At 44.2% G+C, this 20,055-nt stretch overlaps 1 protein-coding gene across 1 annotated transcript in view; it reads left to right on the top strand.

Moving 5' to 3' along the window:
- frem1a (Fras1 related extracellular matrix 1a) overlaps positions 1-20,055 on the top strand; it is a 68,388-nt gene that overhangs the window by 38,029 nt on the left and 10,304 nt on the right. The window contains exons 17-27 of the mRNA XM_062064428.1: positions 744-929; positions 1,010-1,206; positions 1,278-1,461; positions 2,537-2,681; positions 2,754-2,895; positions 8,404-8,599; positions 8,671-8,935; positions 14,223-14,637; positions 14,699-14,891; positions 14,958-15,102; positions 15,172-15,301. Coding sequence (XP_061920412.1) covers positions 744-929; positions 1,010-1,206; positions 1,278-1,461; positions 2,537-2,681; positions 2,754-2,895; positions 8,404-8,599; positions 8,671-8,935; positions 14,223-14,637; positions 14,699-14,891; positions 14,958-15,102; positions 15,172-15,301 — 2,198 coding nt within the window. The remainder of the gene's footprint in view (positions 1-743; positions 930-1,009; positions 1,207-1,277; positions 1,462-2,536; positions 2,682-2,753; positions 2,896-8,403; positions 8,600-8,670; positions 8,936-14,222; positions 14,638-14,698; positions 14,892-14,957; positions 15,103-15,171; positions 15,302-20,055) is intronic.

Below are 20,055 nucleotides of genomic sequence, written 5' to 3'. Positions count from 1 at the left end.
AAGAGAGCCCACTAACTCTCGGTCAGTGTCCAGTCTGCATTGATGAGCAATGATACGTCTAAGGAGACCGAGGTGTCCGATACCTGCTAATTCAGCCAAGACATCGTGGAGCTTGTCCGTCCCGGCGCTCAGCGCCAGCTCCGCAGCCCTGTCTCTTCATCCGCATCTCCTCCAGTCTCTCCCAACCGACTCTGGTGTGGCACAGACCCAGCAGCTGGTCTCCATGACCAAAAGGCTCCCGGGAGGCAGATCCAGAAGTTCACAAAAAAGCATCGCAGAAGTCACGAAAGTGCCACCCCTTGTCACGCAGTCCCAAAGGGTCCCGAACCAAAAGGCAAAAAAACCCCACATGAAAACAAGAGGGAAACATCAGGACACAAAATGATGACACAAGAGCACAGAGCTCCTGCCAACAGCAGCCACTACCACAAAAAATTATATTAAAAAAATAAATCGTACAATTACTTGCTTTTAATCCAACTAGCCTCTTTCTTAGTGCAGTTTGTTTGCTAAGGTGTGAACAAAGTAACTGGACGGAATTAACCGCAAGCTAAAGCATCTAAAACAGGTGGTGTTGATTCAGAAAAAACTGCACCAGCAAATTTTTGGGTATTTCATAGATTTTTAACAGCTCGAAACAAAGACCAACACATGAGGTTGATTCCTGTCCAGTATGCTATAAATGGTTTTGAGAAAAAAAATCTAACCCTTGTTCTAGAGATGGCTTGTGCTTGCTGTTTTAGGTGACGTCTTTGTGGTAGACGAAGGGGGGATCTCTCTGATAACGAAAAATCATTTGAAGGTGTCCGACGAAGACACTCCGTTGGACGAGCTGGTGGTCACTTTGATGACGCCACCTCAATTTGGGTTCCTTGAGAATGTCCGCCCTAGACCAGGTTTTGAGAAAAGCAACATGGGTGTAAGCATAGGTACTACAACAGTTGTGATATAATTTGATCCTAACATTGACCAAAATAAAACAACTGTTGTTCTTGCTTTTGTTTTGTAGATTCATTTTCTTACAAAGACATCATTGACGGGCAAGTAAACTATGTGCAGTCCAGGCACCAAAAGACAGAGCCGACAACTGATCACCTTGTCCTCTGTGTGTCAGACGGACGATTCAGTTCTGGTCCTTTACCATTCAACATTGTCGTCAAACCGACAAATGACGAAATCCCAGAGTTTTTGGCTCAAAATATTACAGTAAGTAACTTAAGTACTCCCAGATCTGGCGGTCACTTGCAGTCCGCTGACTATGCCTGATTCCTGTTTAGGTACAAGAAGGAGGCATGAAGCATCTGGACTTGTCTGTGTTCCATGTGATGGATCGGGATATCCCTGATGATTTCCTACTCTTTCGTATTGTTAAACCGCCTGGTCATGGCAGTATCAACAAGCAACAGGGAGCACTTTTTCAAACTGATGGGGTTGACTTCACAATGGCGGATCTGATCAATGGTACGTGTTTGCATCTGGGCTACATGATAATAATAATAATAATAATAATACATTTTATTTATAAGGCGCCTTTCTGGGCACTCAAGGACACCGTACAAAATCAAAACAATACAATCTTATTGGATAAAAACAACAATAATAACAACAACAATGATAGAGAAGATACGATGATTACAATGAATAAGCAGTCAGGAATAGGTGTGTTTTGAGTCTTGATTTGAAGAGGGATATTGAGTCTAAGTTACGAAGGTCTGGTGGCAAAGAGTTCCAAAGATGTGGGGCAGAGCGGCTGAAAGCTCGGGCACCCATGGTGGACAGTTTAAATAAAGGGACAGTGAGATGGGTGGATGAAGAGGATCTTAGGGAACGTGAGGGCGTGGCGACATGGATCAGGTCAGAGAGATAAGATGGAGAGAGGTTATGGATGGCTTAGAAAGTGAGGAGAATTATTTTAAAGTGGATACGATGTTTGATGGTTAGCCAGTGGAGTTGCTGCAGAACAGGGGTGTTGTGCTGGATTGAAGGGGTTCTGGTGATTATCCGGGCTGCAGAGTTCTAGAGATACAACAAGTTAAGCAAGTATCAAGACAACACCACATTATTTAGGCATTTCCTGCTTGTCTAATGCATGTAATTTCTTCAAAATAGCAGACTTTGCTAATAATGCAGCCGTTTCTACAAAACCCCAAACCAGTGAAGTCGGCACGTCGTAAATAGAAACAGAATACAATGATTTGCAAATCCTCATATTCAATTGAATAGACTGCAAAGACAAGATACTTAACGTTCGAACTGGAAAACCTTGTTATGTTTTGCAAATATTACCTCATTTGGAATTTGATGCCTGCAACATGTTTCAAAAAAGACTGAGAAAGTTGAGGAATGCTCATCAAACACTTATTTGGAACATCCCACAGGTGAACAGGCTAATTGGGAACAGGTGGGTGCCTTGATTGGGTATAAAAGCAGCTTCCATGAAATGCTCAGTCATTCACAAACAAGGATGGGGTAGGCTTATGGGTAAACTAAACTAGGGTTACTCACCATTTGTAAGCATTTTGTCATTATCTTGCAGGTAAAGGCGTGATGTACGCACACGACGACTCTGAATATCCAGATGACAGTTTTACTGTCCAGCTAACTGATGGCCGACACCAAATCCAAAGACAGGTGACGGTGAAAGTACTACCAATCAACGACGAAAAACCTCATTTGATAAGGTTATATTCCAGGCCAAATACGCATATTTTTAGAAAGCCAGTGTAAAATTAACAGATTCCTTTGACTTTTAGAAACATTGGACTGAAGGTGAAACCAGGAGAGGCCATACTCATAACCAGCCGAACACTCTTTGCGCAGGACCGTGATACTCCGTCTTCACAGGTCTTGTACAAATTGACAAGAGTTCCTACGCAAGGATTATTACAGATTAAGGTTGGTATTGGAACATAATAATGTTTGTGTCAGGTTGATAAATTAATGGTCTTAATGCTGTACTAGCCTGTCTCCTGGCATATATTGCATAAAGATGTACAAAACCCAAAACCAGTGAAGTTGGCACGTTGTGTAAATGGTAAATAAAAACAGAATACAACGATTTGCAAATCCTTTTCAACTTATATTCAATTGAATAGACTGCAAAGACAAGATATTTAACGTTCGAACTGGTAAACTTTGTTATTTTTTGCAAATATTAGCTCATTTGGAATGTGATGCCTGCAACATGTTTCAAAAAAGCTGACACAAGTGGCAAAAAAGACTGAGAAAGTTGAGGAATGCTCATCAAACACTTATTTGGAACATCTCACAGGTGAACAGGCTAATTGGGAACAGGTGGGTGCCATGATTGGGTATAAAAGCAGCTTCCATGAAATGCTCAGTCATTCACAAACAAGGATGGGGTGAGGGTCACCACTTTGTCAACAAATGCTTGAGCAAATTGTTGAACAGTTTAAGAAAAACCTTTCTCAACCAGCTATTGCAAGGAATTTAGGGATTTCACCATCTACGGTCCGTAATATCATCAAAGGGTTCAGAGAATCTGGAGAAATCACTGCACGTAAGCGGCAATGCCCATGACCTTCGATCCCTCAGGCGGTACTGCATCAAAAACCGACATCAGTGTGTAAAGGATATCACCACATGGGCTCAGGAACACTTCAGAAACCCACTGTCAGTAACTACAGTTTGTCGCTACATCAGTAAGTGCAAGTTAAAACTCTACTATTCAAAGTGAAAGCCATTAATCAACAACACCCAGAAACGCCGCCAGCTTCGCTGGGCCTGAGCTCATCTAAGATGGACTGATGCAAAGTGGAAAAGTGTTCTGTGGTCTGACGAGTCCACATTTCAAATTCTTTCGGAAACTGTGGACGTCGACGTTGTGTCCTTTGGACCAAAGAGGAAAAGAACCATTCGGACTGTTCTAGGCGCAAAGTTGAAAAGCCAGCATCTGTGATGGTATGGGGGTGTATTAGTGCCCAAGACATGGGTAACTTACACATCTGTGAAGGCGCCATTAATGCTGAAAGGTACATACAGGTTTTGGAGCAACATATGTTGCCATCCAAGCAATGTTATCATGGACGCCCCTGCTTATTTCAGCAAGACAATGCCAAGCCACGTGTTACATCAGCGTGGCTTCGTAGTAAAAGAGTGCAGGTACTAGACTGGCCTGCCTGTAGTCCAGACCTGTCTCCCATTGAAAATGTGTGGCGCATTATAAAGCGTAAAATACCACAACGGACACCCCCGGACTGTTGAACAACTTAAGCTGTACATCAAGCAAGAATGGGAAAGAATTCCACCTGAAATTCGATTGAATATAAGTTGAAAAGGATTTGGGGGTCGGCGCCTCAGGCTACTGCATCCGGACTGCGTGTCTGGAGCTCCTGGGTCCCACCGTCCATCCCTTCCGGGTGCCTGTCTTGGTTGGGGCCTGCTGGGTCTGGTCCCTGCGTCTACTGTGGTAGCTTGGTGCTGCAGGGTATTCCGAGGTGCTGCGAGTCGGCCAGTTGTTGGGGTAGCGACCTTGTGTGTCAGCATGTCTGTGATCTTCTTTTAATTCTTTTTTTTTAATTCTTTTTTTTATAAATAGATTTAATTATTTATTTATTCTTATCTTTTTAAATATATTTTATTAATATTATTATTATTATTATTATTATTATTATGTATTTATTTATTTTATCTATTTATTCCCCTACCTCAGGGGGGGACTCGGCGGGGCGGTTGCTGGTTGTTCCATCTCCATCGTTGGGGTCCCTGCGGGTGGGGTGGGTGGTTCCTGTGGCCCCGTGCTGGGTGGTCCTGTGGCGGCCGGCTTGGGTGGGGTGGCCGCGTGCTGGCCTCGCCGCGCTCTCCGGTGGGGCGGGGGCGGTCTTCCCGTCCGGTTGCGGGGGGTCTCCGGGCCCCTCGGGCGGGGCGTCCCGCCTTTCTGTCCGTGTGGGGTGTGGTCTCTCGCTGGCTTGGGGTCTGGCTGCCCCCTGCTTTTCTTGTGCCTTGTCCTCTGCCGGGTGCGTCTGTCTGCGGCCTGCGGCCTGCTGCTGGCCCTTGTGGGCGGCGCGGTGGGCCAGGCTCTGGGGTTCCTGTCGCTGTCCGGCTTGGCTGCGTGGGGGCTGTGGCCCCTTGTTCCCTGGGCACCACACCTACTGTTTGTGGGATGGGCTCTCGGGGAGGCTGGGGCCGTACTCTGGCTCCCGCACACACTGGGAGTCAAATGTATTGTACATGCAAATTCACATATACTCACACACATACATACAGACATACATAGGTACCTACGCTCCCACATACATATACAAATAAATACAGTACATATTTACACACTCAAAGTTCGTACATCCACACGCACATTCATTATACAAACATACTGTATACACATACTGTACATATACACTCACTGTACAAACACACACATACACATACTGTACATATACATTCACTGTACAAACACACACATACACATACTACACATATACATTCACTGTACAAACACACACATACACATACTACACATATACATTCACTGTACAAACACACACATACACATACTACACATATACATTCACTGTACAAACACACACATACATATACTGTACATATACATTCACTGTACAAACACACATATAGACATACTGTACATATACATTCACTGTTCAAACACACATACTGTATACACATACTGTACATATACATTCGCTGTACACACATATACACATACTGTACATATACATTCACTGTACAAGCACACATATACACATACTGTACATATACAAGTACATATGCACACATACACTCATGCACATAATCACGTTTCATCAAACATATATTAACGTTGTTGCCCTAGGGTAAACTGGGTATAACACATGGCACACTGACAAAGCTTAACCTATTTTTACTATAACAATCTACAAGGTTAATGTAGGTTGCTTCTCTTTCTTCCCCTCCATTTTTCTGCATTCTTTCGTATCTCAAGTTATCATTACGTATATGTATTGTTGCATTTGAACAATTGTATTGTTGATAATAAAGGTAAAGTATTGGTATTGTTTATTATCAATAGCACTATTTCTATTGGTATTCATATTGCTCCATTTTTAGTGTAATAATGCTCATTGTCATTTCTGTATTTTTATCTTTATTTTCGCTAACTGCTTATTTGCTATTACTTTTACCATCATATTTGTACATGTCGTATTTGCTGATGTTGCTCTGTTGTTGTTGTTGTTGTTGTTGTGTTTGCTGTTGTTGTTTTTGTCTCTCTGTCTAATCCCCCTCTTGTCCCCACAATTCCCCCCTCTGTCTTCCTTTTTCTCTCTTTCTATCCCCTCCTGCTCCGGCCCGGCTGCACCAAATGATAATATAAATACATTTAATAAAGTCAAAATACAAGTAAGGCAACAAGAGAAGTATCCTACACTTCTCTTTTGTAAAGTAAATCTGAACAGCCGATATGGGCATCTACATCTGCTAAATGATTTGCCCGAAAAGCTGGGCAGGACATTATTAAAAAAAAAAAAAAAAAAAAAAAAAAAAAAAAAGAAAGAAAAGGATTTGCAAATCATTGTATTCTGTTTTTATTTACCATTTACACAACGTGCCAACTTCACTGGTTTTGGGTTTTGTACCATCCTAGTTGAGCTGCTTCAGGCTTGTGTACACAGTTTTTGGACTTGTTTGCTTTCTTGCACATCACCAGTTTTAGTTTTGAATTCAGTCCCTAAAGCCTGCATCCTGCTCCTTCCCCTCCAGAACCTCTTAAAGTGGTGAAGTGAATAATATTTATGTAGCGCTTTTTCTCTCAAGAGACTCAAAAGCGCTTTTTACATTGTGAAACCCATGATCAACATTTTAAGCTACATTTACACCAGTGTGGGTGGCACTGGGAGGAAGGTGGGTAAAGTGGCAGAGACTAGGATGGCGTAGGGTTGTCCCGATACTAATATGTTGGTACTGGTACCGGTACCAAAATGTAAATAGTGAACCAAAATGTAAATAGTGAACATACAAGACAACTTGTCTTTTATTAGTAAGTAAACAAACAAAGGCTCCTAATTAGTCTGCTGACATAAGCAGTAACATATTGTGTCATTAATCATTCTATTATTATGTCAACATTATGAGGGACAAGCTGTAAAAATAAATTATTAATCCACTTGTTCATTTACTGTTAATATCTGCTTACTTTCTCTTTTAACATGTTCTATCTACACTTCTGTTAAAATGTAATAATCACTTATTCATCTGTTTGGATGCTTTACATTAGTTTTGGATGATACCATAATAACTACTTGGTATCGATCGGATACCAAGTAGTTACAGGATCATACATTGGTCATATTCAAAGTCCTCATGTGTCCAGGGCGAGTATTTCCTGAGTTCATAAACATGACATGAATTTGAATTTGTGATGCTAAAAAATATTGATGTAATCATAGTAGTATCGACTTGGTATCATTACAGTGGATGTTAGGTGTAGGTCCACCAATGGCGTTTGTCTACATTTTGCCCGGTACTTTTTAGAGGCGGTATAGTACCGAGCAGGATTCATTAGTATCGCGGTACTATACTAGTACCGGTATACCGTACAACCCTAGGATGGCGGAAGCTGGAATTGAACCTGGAGCCTTCCACTTTACATCAGTCCATCTTAGATGAGATCTGGACCAGCGAAGCCGGCGGCGTTTCTGGGTGTTGTTGATAAATGGCTTTTGCTTTGCAGAGTAGAGTTTTAACTTTCATTTACATATGTAGCTACGAACTGTAGTTACTGACAGTGGTTTCCTAAAGTCTTCCTGAGCCTGTGTGGGGATTTCCTTTACACACTGATGTTGGTTTTTGATGCAGTATCGCCTGAGGGATTGAAGGTCACGGACCTGCCACTTGCGTGCTGTGATTTCTACAAATTCTTTGAACCTTTTGACCGTAGATGGTGAAATCCCTAAATTCCTTGCAATAGCTCGTTGAGAAATGTTGTTCTTAAAGTGTTGGACAATTTGCTCACGCATTTGTCCACAAAGTGGTGACCCTCGCCCCATCCTTGTTTGTGAATGACTGAGCATTTCATGGAAGCTGCTTTTATACCCAATCATGGCACACACCTGTTCCCAATTAGCCTGTTCACCTGTGGGATGTTCCAAATAAGCGTTTGATGAGCATTCCTCAACTTCCTCAGTCTTTTTTGCCACTTGTGCCAGCTTCTTTGAAACATGTTGCAGGCATCAAATTCCAAATTGGCTAATATTTGCAAAAAATAACAACGTTTTCCAGTTCGAACGTCAAATGTCTTGTCTTTGCAGTCTATTCAATTGAATATAAGTTGAAAAGGATTTGCAAATCATTGTATTCTGTTTTTATTTACTATTTACACAATGTACCAACTTCACTGGTTTTGGGGTTTTGTATTTACTTAAGTGTGACTCTTTTTTTTTTTTTACTCAGCAAGCGGAAGACTGGGTTCCGCTGCTGGGTAAAGGAAACTGTTCCCAGGAAACGGTGGACGTGAATCGTCTGCGCTACGTGCACCGAGACCCGTTTGGTAACACCACCCGGGATTTCTTTGTTTTCTACTTATACGACGGAAGGAATGAGTCTCCCTTACAGCATTTCAACATATCCATCAAACACGTGAAAAAAGGTATCTCGATTTATTGCACTAAACAGCTGCACGCACAATTTAAATTTGAATGTCATTTGTGTTTATTTCAGGAAATATTGCTGTCTTTGTCAGGCCTGTGAACGTCAGCCGCGGCGGTCGCGTGGTTCTTACCACCGATGCACTGTTTGCCACGGACGGTACAGACAAGCCCGAGGAGCTTGTGTTCCTTGTTACCGCCCCGCCTGCTCATGGATATTTGGAGAACGTCAAGCATCCCGGTGTGACCATCTCCACCTTCAGCCAGATGGACGTAGCATCGAACGTCGTGGCCTACGTGCACGACAAGAGTGCGGCCACTTCCAATGGAACTGTCCAGTAAGTCTTGAAACATTCACTGGATGTTTGTGGTCTTATCCTCGCATTGCTTCCCCCCTGCCCCTGTGTCTCTGCGCATCAATGGGGTTCTCTGGACAATAGGACTGTAGTTAAAGGCCTACTGAAATGAAATGTTTTTCTTTAAACGGGGATAGCAGATCCATTCTATGTGTCATACTTGATCATTTCGCGATATTGCCATATTTTTGCTGAAAGGATTTAGTAGAGAACATCGACGATAAAGTTCGCAACTTTTGGTCGCTGATACAAAAAGCCTTGCCTGTACCGGAAGTAGCGTGACGTCACAAGTTGAAAGGCTCCTCACATTTCCCCATTGTTTTTAATGCAGCGAGAGCGATTCGGACCGAGAAAGCGACGATTACCCCATTAATTTGAGCCAGGATGAAAGATTCGTGGATGAGGAACGTGAGAGTGAAGGACTAGAGTGCAGTGCAGGACGCATCTTTTTTCGCTCTGACCGTAACTTAGGTACAAGCTGGCTCATTGGATTCCACACTCTCTCCTTTTTCTATTGTGGATCACGGATTTGTATTTTAAACCACCTCGGATACTATATCCTCTTGAAAATGAGAGTCGAGAACGCGAAATGGACATTCACAGTGACTTTTATCTCCACGAGAATACACCGGCGAAACACTTTAGCTACGGAGCTAACGTGATAGCATCGGGCTTAACTGCAGATAGACACAAAAGAAATAAACCCCTGACTGGAAGGATAGACAGAAGATCAACAATACTATTAAACCATGGACATGTAAATACACGGTTAATGATTTCCAGCTTGGCGAAGCTTAACAATGCTGTTGCTAACGACGCCATTGAAGCTAACTTAGCTACGGGACGGCGGCGGGCGTTGTAGCTTTTGACGACACCCCGGCCGCCATCAGAGTCGGCAAGAAACATATATTTCCCCAAAGTTACGTACATGACATGCACATGGCGACACGCACGTACGGGCAAGCGATCAAATGTTTGGAAGCCAAAGCTGTGCTCACGGTAGCTGCTATCCATCTCAAAGTCCTCCTGGTTGTGTTGCTGCAGCCAGCCGCTAATACACCGATCCCACCTCCAACTTTCTTCTTTGCAGTCTTCATTGTTCATTAAACAAATTGCAAAAGATTCACCAACACACATGTCCAGAATACTGTGGAATTTTGCGATGAAAACAGAGCTTTTTGTATTGGATTCAATGGGTCCGAATACTTCCGTATCAACCATTGACGTCACGCGCAAACGTCATCATACCGAAACGTTTTCAGCCGGAAGTGTGGCGGGAAATTTAAAATTGCACTTTATAAGTTAACCCGGCCGTATTGGCATGTGTTGCAATGTTAAGATTTCATCATTGATGTATAAACTATCAGACTGCGTGGTCGGTAGTGGTGGGTTTCAGTAGGCCTTTAAAGTTAAGTTAAGTTAAAGTACCAATTAGAGATGTCCGATAATATCGGTTGATAAATGCTTTAAAATGTAATATCGGAAATTATCGGTATCGTTTTTTTATTATCGGTATGGTTTTTTATTTTATTTATTTATTTATTTTTAAAAATTAAATCAACATAAAAAACACAAGATACACTGACAATTAGTGCACCAACCCAAAAAACCTCCCTCCCCCATTTACACTCATTCACACAAAAGGGTTGTTTCTTTCTGTTATTAATATTCTGGTTCCTACATTATATATCAATATATATCAATACAGTCTGCAAGGGATACAGTCCGTAAGCACACATGATTGTGCATGCTGCTGGTCCACTAATAGTACTAACCTTTAACAGTTAATTTGACTCATTTTCATTAATTACTAGTTTCTATGTAACTGTTTTTATATTGTTTTACTTTCTTTTTTATTCCAGAAAATGTTTTTAATTTATTTATCTTATTTTATTTTTTATTTTTTTTAAAAAAAGGACCTTATCTTCACCATACCTGGTTGTCCAAATTAGGCATAACAAGTAGGGATGTCCCATAATGGCTTTTTGCCCATATCCGATATTCCGATATTGACCAAACCCTTAATTACTGATACCGATATCAACCGATACCGATATCAACCGATACCAAAATATACAGTCGTGGAATTAACACATTATTATGCTAATTTGGACAAGCAGGTATGGTGAAAATAAGGTATTTAAAAAAAAAAAGAATAAATAAATAAATAAGATAAATAAATTAAAACGATACCGATAATTTCCGATATTACATTCTAAAGCATTTATCGGCCAATAATATCGGCAGGCCGATATTATCGGACATCTCTAATAATAATGTGTTAATTCCACGACTGTATATATCAGTATGCCACAAATTAATCCCGCATAAAAACACCTAGGTATTTGTTATGCTAGCTCCTAGTTCCTAGCTACTAGCTTGAGCTAGTTATAGCTCAAGCGGGTTATATGGACGGGATCCCGTATATATAACCCGCCAATACAATTCAAACACCTGCACAACACACACACTCACTCAGCCCAAAGAACCGTTCACCTAACCCAAGGTTCATAAAGCTTATATATTTAACCAAAGTTACGTACATGACACGCACGTATGGGCAAGCAATCAAATGCTTGAAAGCGTGCGGGTGGGACCTGATATTCAGCTGGGAATGACTACAACAGTAAATAAACACAAGACATATATATACTCTATTAGCCACAACACAACCAGGCTTATATTTAATATGCCACAAATTAATCCCGCATAACAAACACCTAGGTGTGAGCTAGGAGCTAGCATAACAAACACCTAGGTGTTTGTTGTGCTAGCTCCTAGCTCCTAGCTACTAGCTCGAGCTAGTTATAGCAAGCGATCAAATGTTTGGAAGCGCAGCACGTACTCACGGTATCGCGTCTGTGTATCCAAATCAAAGTCCTCCTGGTTAGAGTCTCTGTTGTCCGAGTTCTTCGATCTTGACTGCATCTTTCGGGAATGTAAACAAACACCGGCTGTGTTGTGTTGCAACCCGGCCGTATTGGCATGTGTTGCAATGTTAAGATTTCATCATTGATATATGCGTGGTCGGTAGTAGTGGGTTTCAGTAGGCCTTTAACTTTAAATACAATTGCTTCGAGGTCGGTAAGTACAACCAGAGTTATAAGGGGCACTGACGATTTTTTGAGAAAATGGAAGGATTTTAAGTGCGCCTTATAGTCCCAAAAATACGGTACCTTCCATCGGTAAAAAGAAGGACCTCGAAATAACAGTTTGGTGTCCTGAACATCTTGATCTAAAAATGTAAGCAAAAAACACACGGTCATTTGAAAACCCAGAAACCTCCCAGAAAGGTGTTAGCCCTTTTTGCCTCTTTTTGGAACCAGAGTCAGGGTTTAGGTTTCCTTGGCTCAAAAAGCTCAGATGCATGTATTGGAGAAAAAAAACAAAATTGCAAAACCAGTTGGCAATCGCTGGACATATGTTTTGGAATATTTCACTGATCTCTTGCCTGTAAAAGATGAAGCAATATACAAACCCCGTTTCCATATGAGTTGGGAAATTGTGTTAGATGTAAATATAAACGGAATACAATGATTTGCAAATCCTTTTCAACCCATATTCAGTTGAATGCACTACAAAGACAAGATATTTGATGTTCAAACTCATAAACTTTATTTTTTTTTGGCAAATAATAATTAACTTAGAATTTCATGGCTGCAACACGTGCCAAAGTAGTTGGGAAAGGGCATGTTCACCACTGTGTTACATGGCCTTTCCTTTTAACAACACTCAGTAAACGTTTGGGAACTGAGGAGACACATTTTTGAAGCTTCTCAGGTGGAATTCTTTCCCATTCTTGCTTGATGTACAGCTTAAGTTGTTCAACAGTCCGGGGGTCTCCGTTGTGCTATTTTAGGCTTCATAATGCGCCACACATTTTCAATGGGAGACAGGTCTGGACTACAAGCAGGCCAGTCTAGTACCCGCACTCTTTTACTATGAAGCCACGTTGATGTAACACGTGGCTTGGCATTGTCTTGCTGAAATAAGCAGGGGCGTCCATGGTAACGTTGCTTGGATGGCAACATATGTTGCTCCAAAACCTGTATGTACCTTTCAACATTAACGGCGCCTTCACAGATGTGTAAGTTACCCATGTCTTGGGCACTAATACACCCCCATACCATCACAGATGCTGGCTTTTTTACTTTGCGCCTATAACAATCCGGATGGTTCTTTTCCTCTTTGGTCCGGAGGACACAACATCCACAGTTTCCAAAAACAATTTGAAATGTGCACTCGTCAGACCACAGAACACTTTTCAACTTTGTATCAGTCCATCTTAGATGAGCTCAGGCCCAGCGAAGCCGACTGCGTTTCTGGGTGTTGTTGATAAACGGTTTTCACCTTGCATAGGAGAGTTTTAACTTGCACTTACAGATGTAGCGACCAACTGTAGTTACTGACAGTGGGTTTCTGAAGTGTTCCTGAGCCCATGTGGTGATATCCTTTACACATTGATGTCGCTTGTTGATGCAGTACAGCCTGAGGGATGGAAGGTCACGGGCTTAGCTGCTTACGTGCAGTGATTTCTCCAGATTCTCTGAACCCTTTGATGATATTACGGACCGTAGATGGTGAAATCCCTAAATTCCTTGCAATAGCTGGTTGAGAAAGGTTTTTCTTAAACTGCTCAACAATTTGCTCACGCATTTGTTGACAAAGTGGTGACCCTCGCCCCATCCATGTTTGTGAATGACTGAGCATTTCATGGAATCTACTTTTATACCCAATCATGGCACCCACCTGTTCCCAATTTGCCTGTTCACCTGTGGGATGTTCCAAATAAGTGTTTGATGAGCATTCCTCAACTTTATCAGTATTTATTGCCACCTTTCCCAACTTCTTTGTCACGTGTTGCTGGCATCAAATTCTAAAGTTAATGATTATTTGCAAAAAAAAAAATGTTTATCAGTTTGAATATCAAATATGTTGTCTTTGTAGCATATTCAACTGAATATGGGTTAAAAAATGATTTGCAAATCATTGTATTCCGTTTATATTTACATCTAACACAATTTCCCAACTCATATGGAAACGGGGTTTGTAAAAATGTTTTTAAAAGATGGCACAAGAGAGAATAGACCACTTGCAAAACTGCCGTTTTTGTTTGCCTCTGGAACCGCAAAAGGGGTTCGAAATGTGTCCTAAACCGAATGTTGTTTGCTTTCCATTGCCCTGAAAGAGGGTTAGGGTTCGGCTCAAAAGTGGCAATGAAGTTGACGTATAAAAAAGGGATCTTGCTTTTTGCTTCTGTTTTTTTTAGGTTTGTCGTCAGCAACAATGAGACGAGCCAAAGAGGAATTTTAGAAGTTGCAGTGACAACGGCGGATAGTATACCGCCGACATTAACCAACAAGGTCCTCATAATCATTCGAGGGTTGTCAACGGTCTTGAGTCCGGAGCACCTCTCCATGTTCGACCCCGACACCTCTCCTGGCTCCCTGACCTTCCACATTCGGAATCCTCCCTGCCACGGCGTCCTGGTTTTGCGCGACACCCCGCTGACTGCCGGTTCCAATTTCACCCAGCAAGATGTGGAGGAGCTGGAGGTGACGTACAAACACAACGGCGAGGCTTCCGAGATCGACCGTTTTGAGTTTGCCGCCACAGACGGCACCGATCGCGGCGTCCTCCTGGACGGGCGGTTACGAACGGAACCTTTTTTGTTCACCATTCAGGTAAAAACGATGAATACTTTTCAGAATTTTCAATTGAAGTATAACGTTGTTTTATTTCTAGATCAAACCTGGACCTACATCACATCCAGAAGTTGTGATGCGGCTTCTCCTTTGGAAGGCAGAGCTTCTAAGTGACGGACGATATGGGATCTTTCTGTCTTGCGAGCTGAAATCTCAAAACCGCAAAGAAGAGCAGCTAACAATTTCTATCCTTCAGCAGCCGTATTTTGGCTACCTGGAAAATATGACGACGGGTCAGGGAGCGGTTCTGGTTCTTGTTGTGGTATCAACGCGGATTGTAACTTTTAATTTCCTCACAGGTGGTTTTGCTCGTCGACGCATTCCTCAAACGGAACTGAACGGGAGAACTGTGGTATACATCATCAATCCAAAGATGGAGTCTCTGATGGACACCTTGAAGTTTAGGGTGTGCGTTCCTAAATACAACGTCGGGCCTTCTCAGATGTACGCCAAAAAATAAAGATAAAATTACATACAGTAATTTGAATTCTGATGTATGTATGCATTTTGCAGACTACAACTGAGCTGGTCCAGCATTGAACTGGCTAAGTCTGAGTACTCTGTGTGCGAGGATGACAAAACGGTCTTGGTGGAGATCATCCGCAAAGGATATATAGCGGAGTCGTCGTATATCACTGTCAAGGTGAGTACCTCCTTTGTCGACTTATGTGGTACTTACTAAAGCATTTTATACAGTAAATGTAAGACTGTGTAAATACAATAGAAAAAACTATTATTCAATCTCTTTACACCTTTCTTACTTCTTTCCCACAGAGACCTAAATTCTAAAGGTGATGAAATATTATACAAAACCGAAAACCAGTGAAGTTGGCATGTTGTGTAAATGGTAAATAAAAACAGAATACAATGATTTGCAAATCCTTTTCAACTTATATTCAATTGCATACTAAATGTTTGTGTTATGTACGGCGGGGGAAGGAGACGACACCACGGCAGGAAGCAGTTCAACAAGTTTATTTACCTATTACTGAATGTGTGGGATGTGTACGCTACTCTAAGTGATCGGAGCAAAACGATATGTAGAATTAACCATGTGAAGGTTACCAGGGTTTGTTAGATGTATCCTTCGTCAGACCAAAGGGGCAAGGCGAGAAGGCAGTTCGTGGGCAGGCAAGCGGTTGGGGGCTGGAGAGAAGCAACAATGTCTGTGTCCAAGCAGGGGTCGAGGATCGGGGAAGGCAGTCCGGAATCGAGAGGGAGGTCGAGACTCACAGCTCGATCACGGAAAACGGGGGATGTACTGCAGGAAACACAATGGACATAAACACGGGAACAGGGAAGGGCACAGAGAGAAAGAGCAAGTACGAGGGAGGGAAGCCAGAGACGGGATGCTTACTGCGAGAGTGAACTATGTTCCGGCATAGGATCTTCGGGTCCGCTGGTCTTTATGCTGCCTGCCCTCATTGGTCCCAGGTGTGCGGATTAGTGATTGCCTGCAGCTTTGCCAGCGCGTGGCAGCCGTGCTGCCAGAGCGAGCAGGCACGTGTCCTGGCGTGCTGCCAGCGGAGGTGACGGCAGAGCTTGCCGCAGATGACATGCCTGCGCCGTGACAGTTCGAACTGGAAAATGTTATTTTTTGCAACTTTGAGCTCATTTGGATTTTGATGCCTGCAACATGTTTCAAAAAAGCTGGCACAAGTGGCAAAAAAGATTGAGAAAGTTGAGGAATGCTCATCAAACACTTATTTGGAACATCCCACAGGTGTACTGGCTCATTGGGAACAGGTGGGTGCCATGATTGGGTATAAAAGCAGCTTCCATGAAATGCTGAGTCATTCACAAACAAGGATGGGGCGAGGGTCACCATTTTGTCAACAAATGCGTGAGCAGATTGTCGAACATTTTAAGAAAAACATTTCTCAATGAGCTATTGCAAGGAATTTAGGGATTTCACCATCTACGGTCTGTAATTTCATCAAACGGTTCAGAGAATCTGGAGAAATCACTGCACGTAAGCGATGATATTACGGACCTTAGATCCCTCAGGCGGTACTGCATCAAAATGTGACATCTGTGTGTAAAGGATATCACCACATGGGCTCAGGAACACTTAAAAAAACACTTTCAGTAACTACAGTTTGTCGCTACATCTGTAAGTGCAAGTTAAAACTCTACTATGCAAAGCGAAAGCCATGAATCAACAACACCCAGAAACTGCCAGCTTCGCTGGACCCTAGCTCATGTAAGATGGACTGATACAAAGTGGAAAAGTGTTCCGTGGTCTGACGAGTCCACATTTCAAATTGTTTTTGGAAACTGTGGACATTCTGTCCTCCGGAACAAAGAGGAAAACAACCATCCGGATTGTTCTAGGCGCAAAGTTGAAAAGCCAGCTTCTGTGATGGTATGGGGGTGTATTAGTGCCCAAACATGGGTAACTTACACATCTGTGAAGGCACCATTAATGCTGAAATGTACATACAGGTTTTGGAGCAACATATGTTGCCATCCAAGCAACGTTATCCTGGACGTCCCTGCCTATTTCAGCAAGACAATGCCAAGCCACGTGTTACAACAGCGTGGCTTGGAGTGCGGGTACTAGACTGGCCTGCCTGTAATCTAGACCTGTCTCCCATTGAAAATGTGTGGCGCAATATGAAGCCTAAAATACCACAACGGAGACCCCCGGACTGTTGAACAACTTAAGCTGTACATCAAGCAAGAATGGGAATGAATTCCACCTGAAAAGCTTCAAAAATTGGTCTCCTCAGTTCCCAAACGTTTACTGAGTGTTGTTAAAAGGAAAGGCCATGTAACACAGTGGTAAAAATGCCCCTGTGCCAACTTTTTTGCAATGTGTTGCTGCCATTAAATTCCAAGTTAATGATCCATCCATCCATCCATCCATCCATCTTCCTCCGCTTATCCGAGGTCGGGTCGCGGGGGCAGCAGCCTAAGCAGGGAAGCCCTGACTTCCCTCTCCCCAGCCACTTCGTCCAGCTCTTCCCGGGGGATCCCGAGGCGTTCCCAGGCCAGCCGGGAGACATAGTCTTCCCAACGTGTCCTGGGTCTTCCCCATGGCCTCTTACCGGTCGGATGTGCACGAAACACTTCCCTAGGGAGGCGTTCGGGTGGCATCCTGACCAGATGCCCGAACCACCTCATCTGGCTCTTCTCGATGTGGAGGAGCAGTGGCTTTACTTTGAGCTCCTCCCGGATGACAGAGCTTCTCACCCTATCTCTAAGGGAGAGACCCGCCACCCGGCGGAGGAAACTCATTTCGGCCGCTTGTACCCGTGATCTTGTCCTTTCGGTCATAACCCAAAGCTCATGACCATAGGTGAGGATGGGAACGTAGATCGACCGGTAGATTGAGAGCTTTGCCTTGCGGCTCAGCTCCTTCTTCACCACAACAGACCGATACAGCGTCCGCATTACTGAAGACGCCGCACCGATCCGCCTGTCGATCTCACGATGCACTCTTCCCTCACTCGTGAACAAGACTCCGAGGTACTTGAACTCCTCCACTTGGGGCAAGATCTCCTCCCCAACCCGGAGATGGCACTCCACCCTTTTCCGGGCGAGAACCATGGACTCGGACTTGGAGGTGCTGATTCTCATCCCAGTCGCTTCACACTCAGCTGCGAACCGATCCAGTGAGAGCTGAAGATCCAGGCCAGATGAAGCCATCAGGACCACATCATCTGCAAAAAGCAGAGACCTAATCCTGCAGCCACCAAACCGGATCCCCTCAACGCCTTGACTGCGCCTAGAAATTCTGTCCATAAAAGTTATGAACAGAATCGGTGACAAAGGGCAGCCTTGGCGGAGTCCAACCCTCACTGGAAACGTGTCCGACTTACTGCCGGCAATGCGGACCAAGCTCTGACACTGATCATACAGTGAGCGGACCGCCACAATCAGACAGTCCGATACCCCATACTCTCTGAGCACTCCCCACAGGACTTCCCGAGGGACACGGTCGAATGCCTTCTCCAAGTCCACAAAACACATGTAGACTGGTTGGGCAAACTCCCATGCACCCTCAAGGACCCTGCCGAGAGTATAGAGCTGGTCCACAGTTCCACGACCAGGACGAAAACCACACTGTTCCTCCTGAATCCGAGGTTCGACTATCCGGCGTAGCCTCCTCTCCAGCACACCTGAATAGACCTTACCGGGAAGGCTGAGGAGTGTGATCCCATGATAGTTAGAACACACCCTCCGGTTCCCCTTCTTAAAGAGAGGAACCACCACCCCGGTCTGCCAATCCAGAGGTACCGCCCCCGATATCCACGCGATGCTGCAGAGTCTTGTCAACCAAGACAGCCCCACAGCATCCAGAGCCTTAAGGAACTCCGGGCGGGTCTCATCCACCCCCGGGGCCTTGCCACCGAGGAGATTTTTAACTACCTCAGCAACTTCAGCCCCAGAAATAGGAGAGCCCACCACAGATTCCCCAGGCACTGCTTCCTCATAGGAAGACGTGTTGGTGGGATTGAGGAGGTCTTCGAAGTATTCCCTCCACCGATCCACAACATCCGCAGTCGAGGTCAGCAGAACACCATCCTCACCATACACGGTGTTGATAGTGCACTGCTTCCCCTTCCTGAGGCGGCGGATGGTGGTCCAGAATAGCTTCGAAGCCGTCCGGAAGTCGTTTTCCATGGCTTCCCCGAACTCCTTCCATGTCCGAGTTTTTGCCTCCGCGACCGCTGAAGCCGCACAACGCTTGGCCTGTCGGTAGCTGTCCGCTGCCTCAGGAGTCCTATGAGCCAAAAGAACCCGATAGGACTCCTTCTTCAGCTTGACGGCATCCGTCACCGCCGGTGTCCACCAACGGGTTCTAGGATTGCCGTCACGACAGGCACCAACTACCTTGCGGCCACAGCTCCAATCAACCGCCTCGACAATAGAGGTGCGGAACATGGTCCACTCGGACTCAATGTCCAGCACCTCCCTCGTGACATGTTCAAAGTTCTTCCGGAGGTGGGAATTGAAACTCTCTCTGACAGGAGACTCTGCCAGACGTTCCCAGCAAACCCTCACAATGCGTTTGGGCCTGCCAGGTCTGTCCGGCATCCTCCCCCACCATCGCAGCCAACTCACCACCAGGTGGTGATCGGTAGAAAGCTCCGCCCCTCTCTTTACCCGAGTGTCCAAAACATGAGGCCGCAAATCCGATGACACAACTACAAAGTCGATCGTGGAACTGCGGCCCAGGGTGTCCTGGTGCCAAGTGCACATATGGACACCCTTATGCTTGAACATGGTGTTCGTTATGGACAATCTGTGACGGGCACAAAAGTCCAATAACAAAACACCACTCGGGTTCAGATCCAGGCGGCCATTCTTACCAATCACGCCTCTCCAGGTTTCACTGTCGTTGCCAATATGAGCGTTGAAGTCCCCCAGTAGAACGAGGGAATCACCCGG

The sequence above is a fragment of the Entelurus aequoreus genome, linkage group LG12 (genome assembly GCF_033978785.1).
Source record: "Entelurus aequoreus isolate RoL-2023_Sb linkage group LG12, RoL_Eaeq_v1.1, whole genome shotgun sequence".
NCBI lineage: Eukaryota > Metazoa > Chordata > Actinopteri > Syngnathiformes > Syngnathidae > Entelurus > Entelurus aequoreus.
This window is presented reverse-complemented; position numbering and strand designations above follow the sequence as displayed.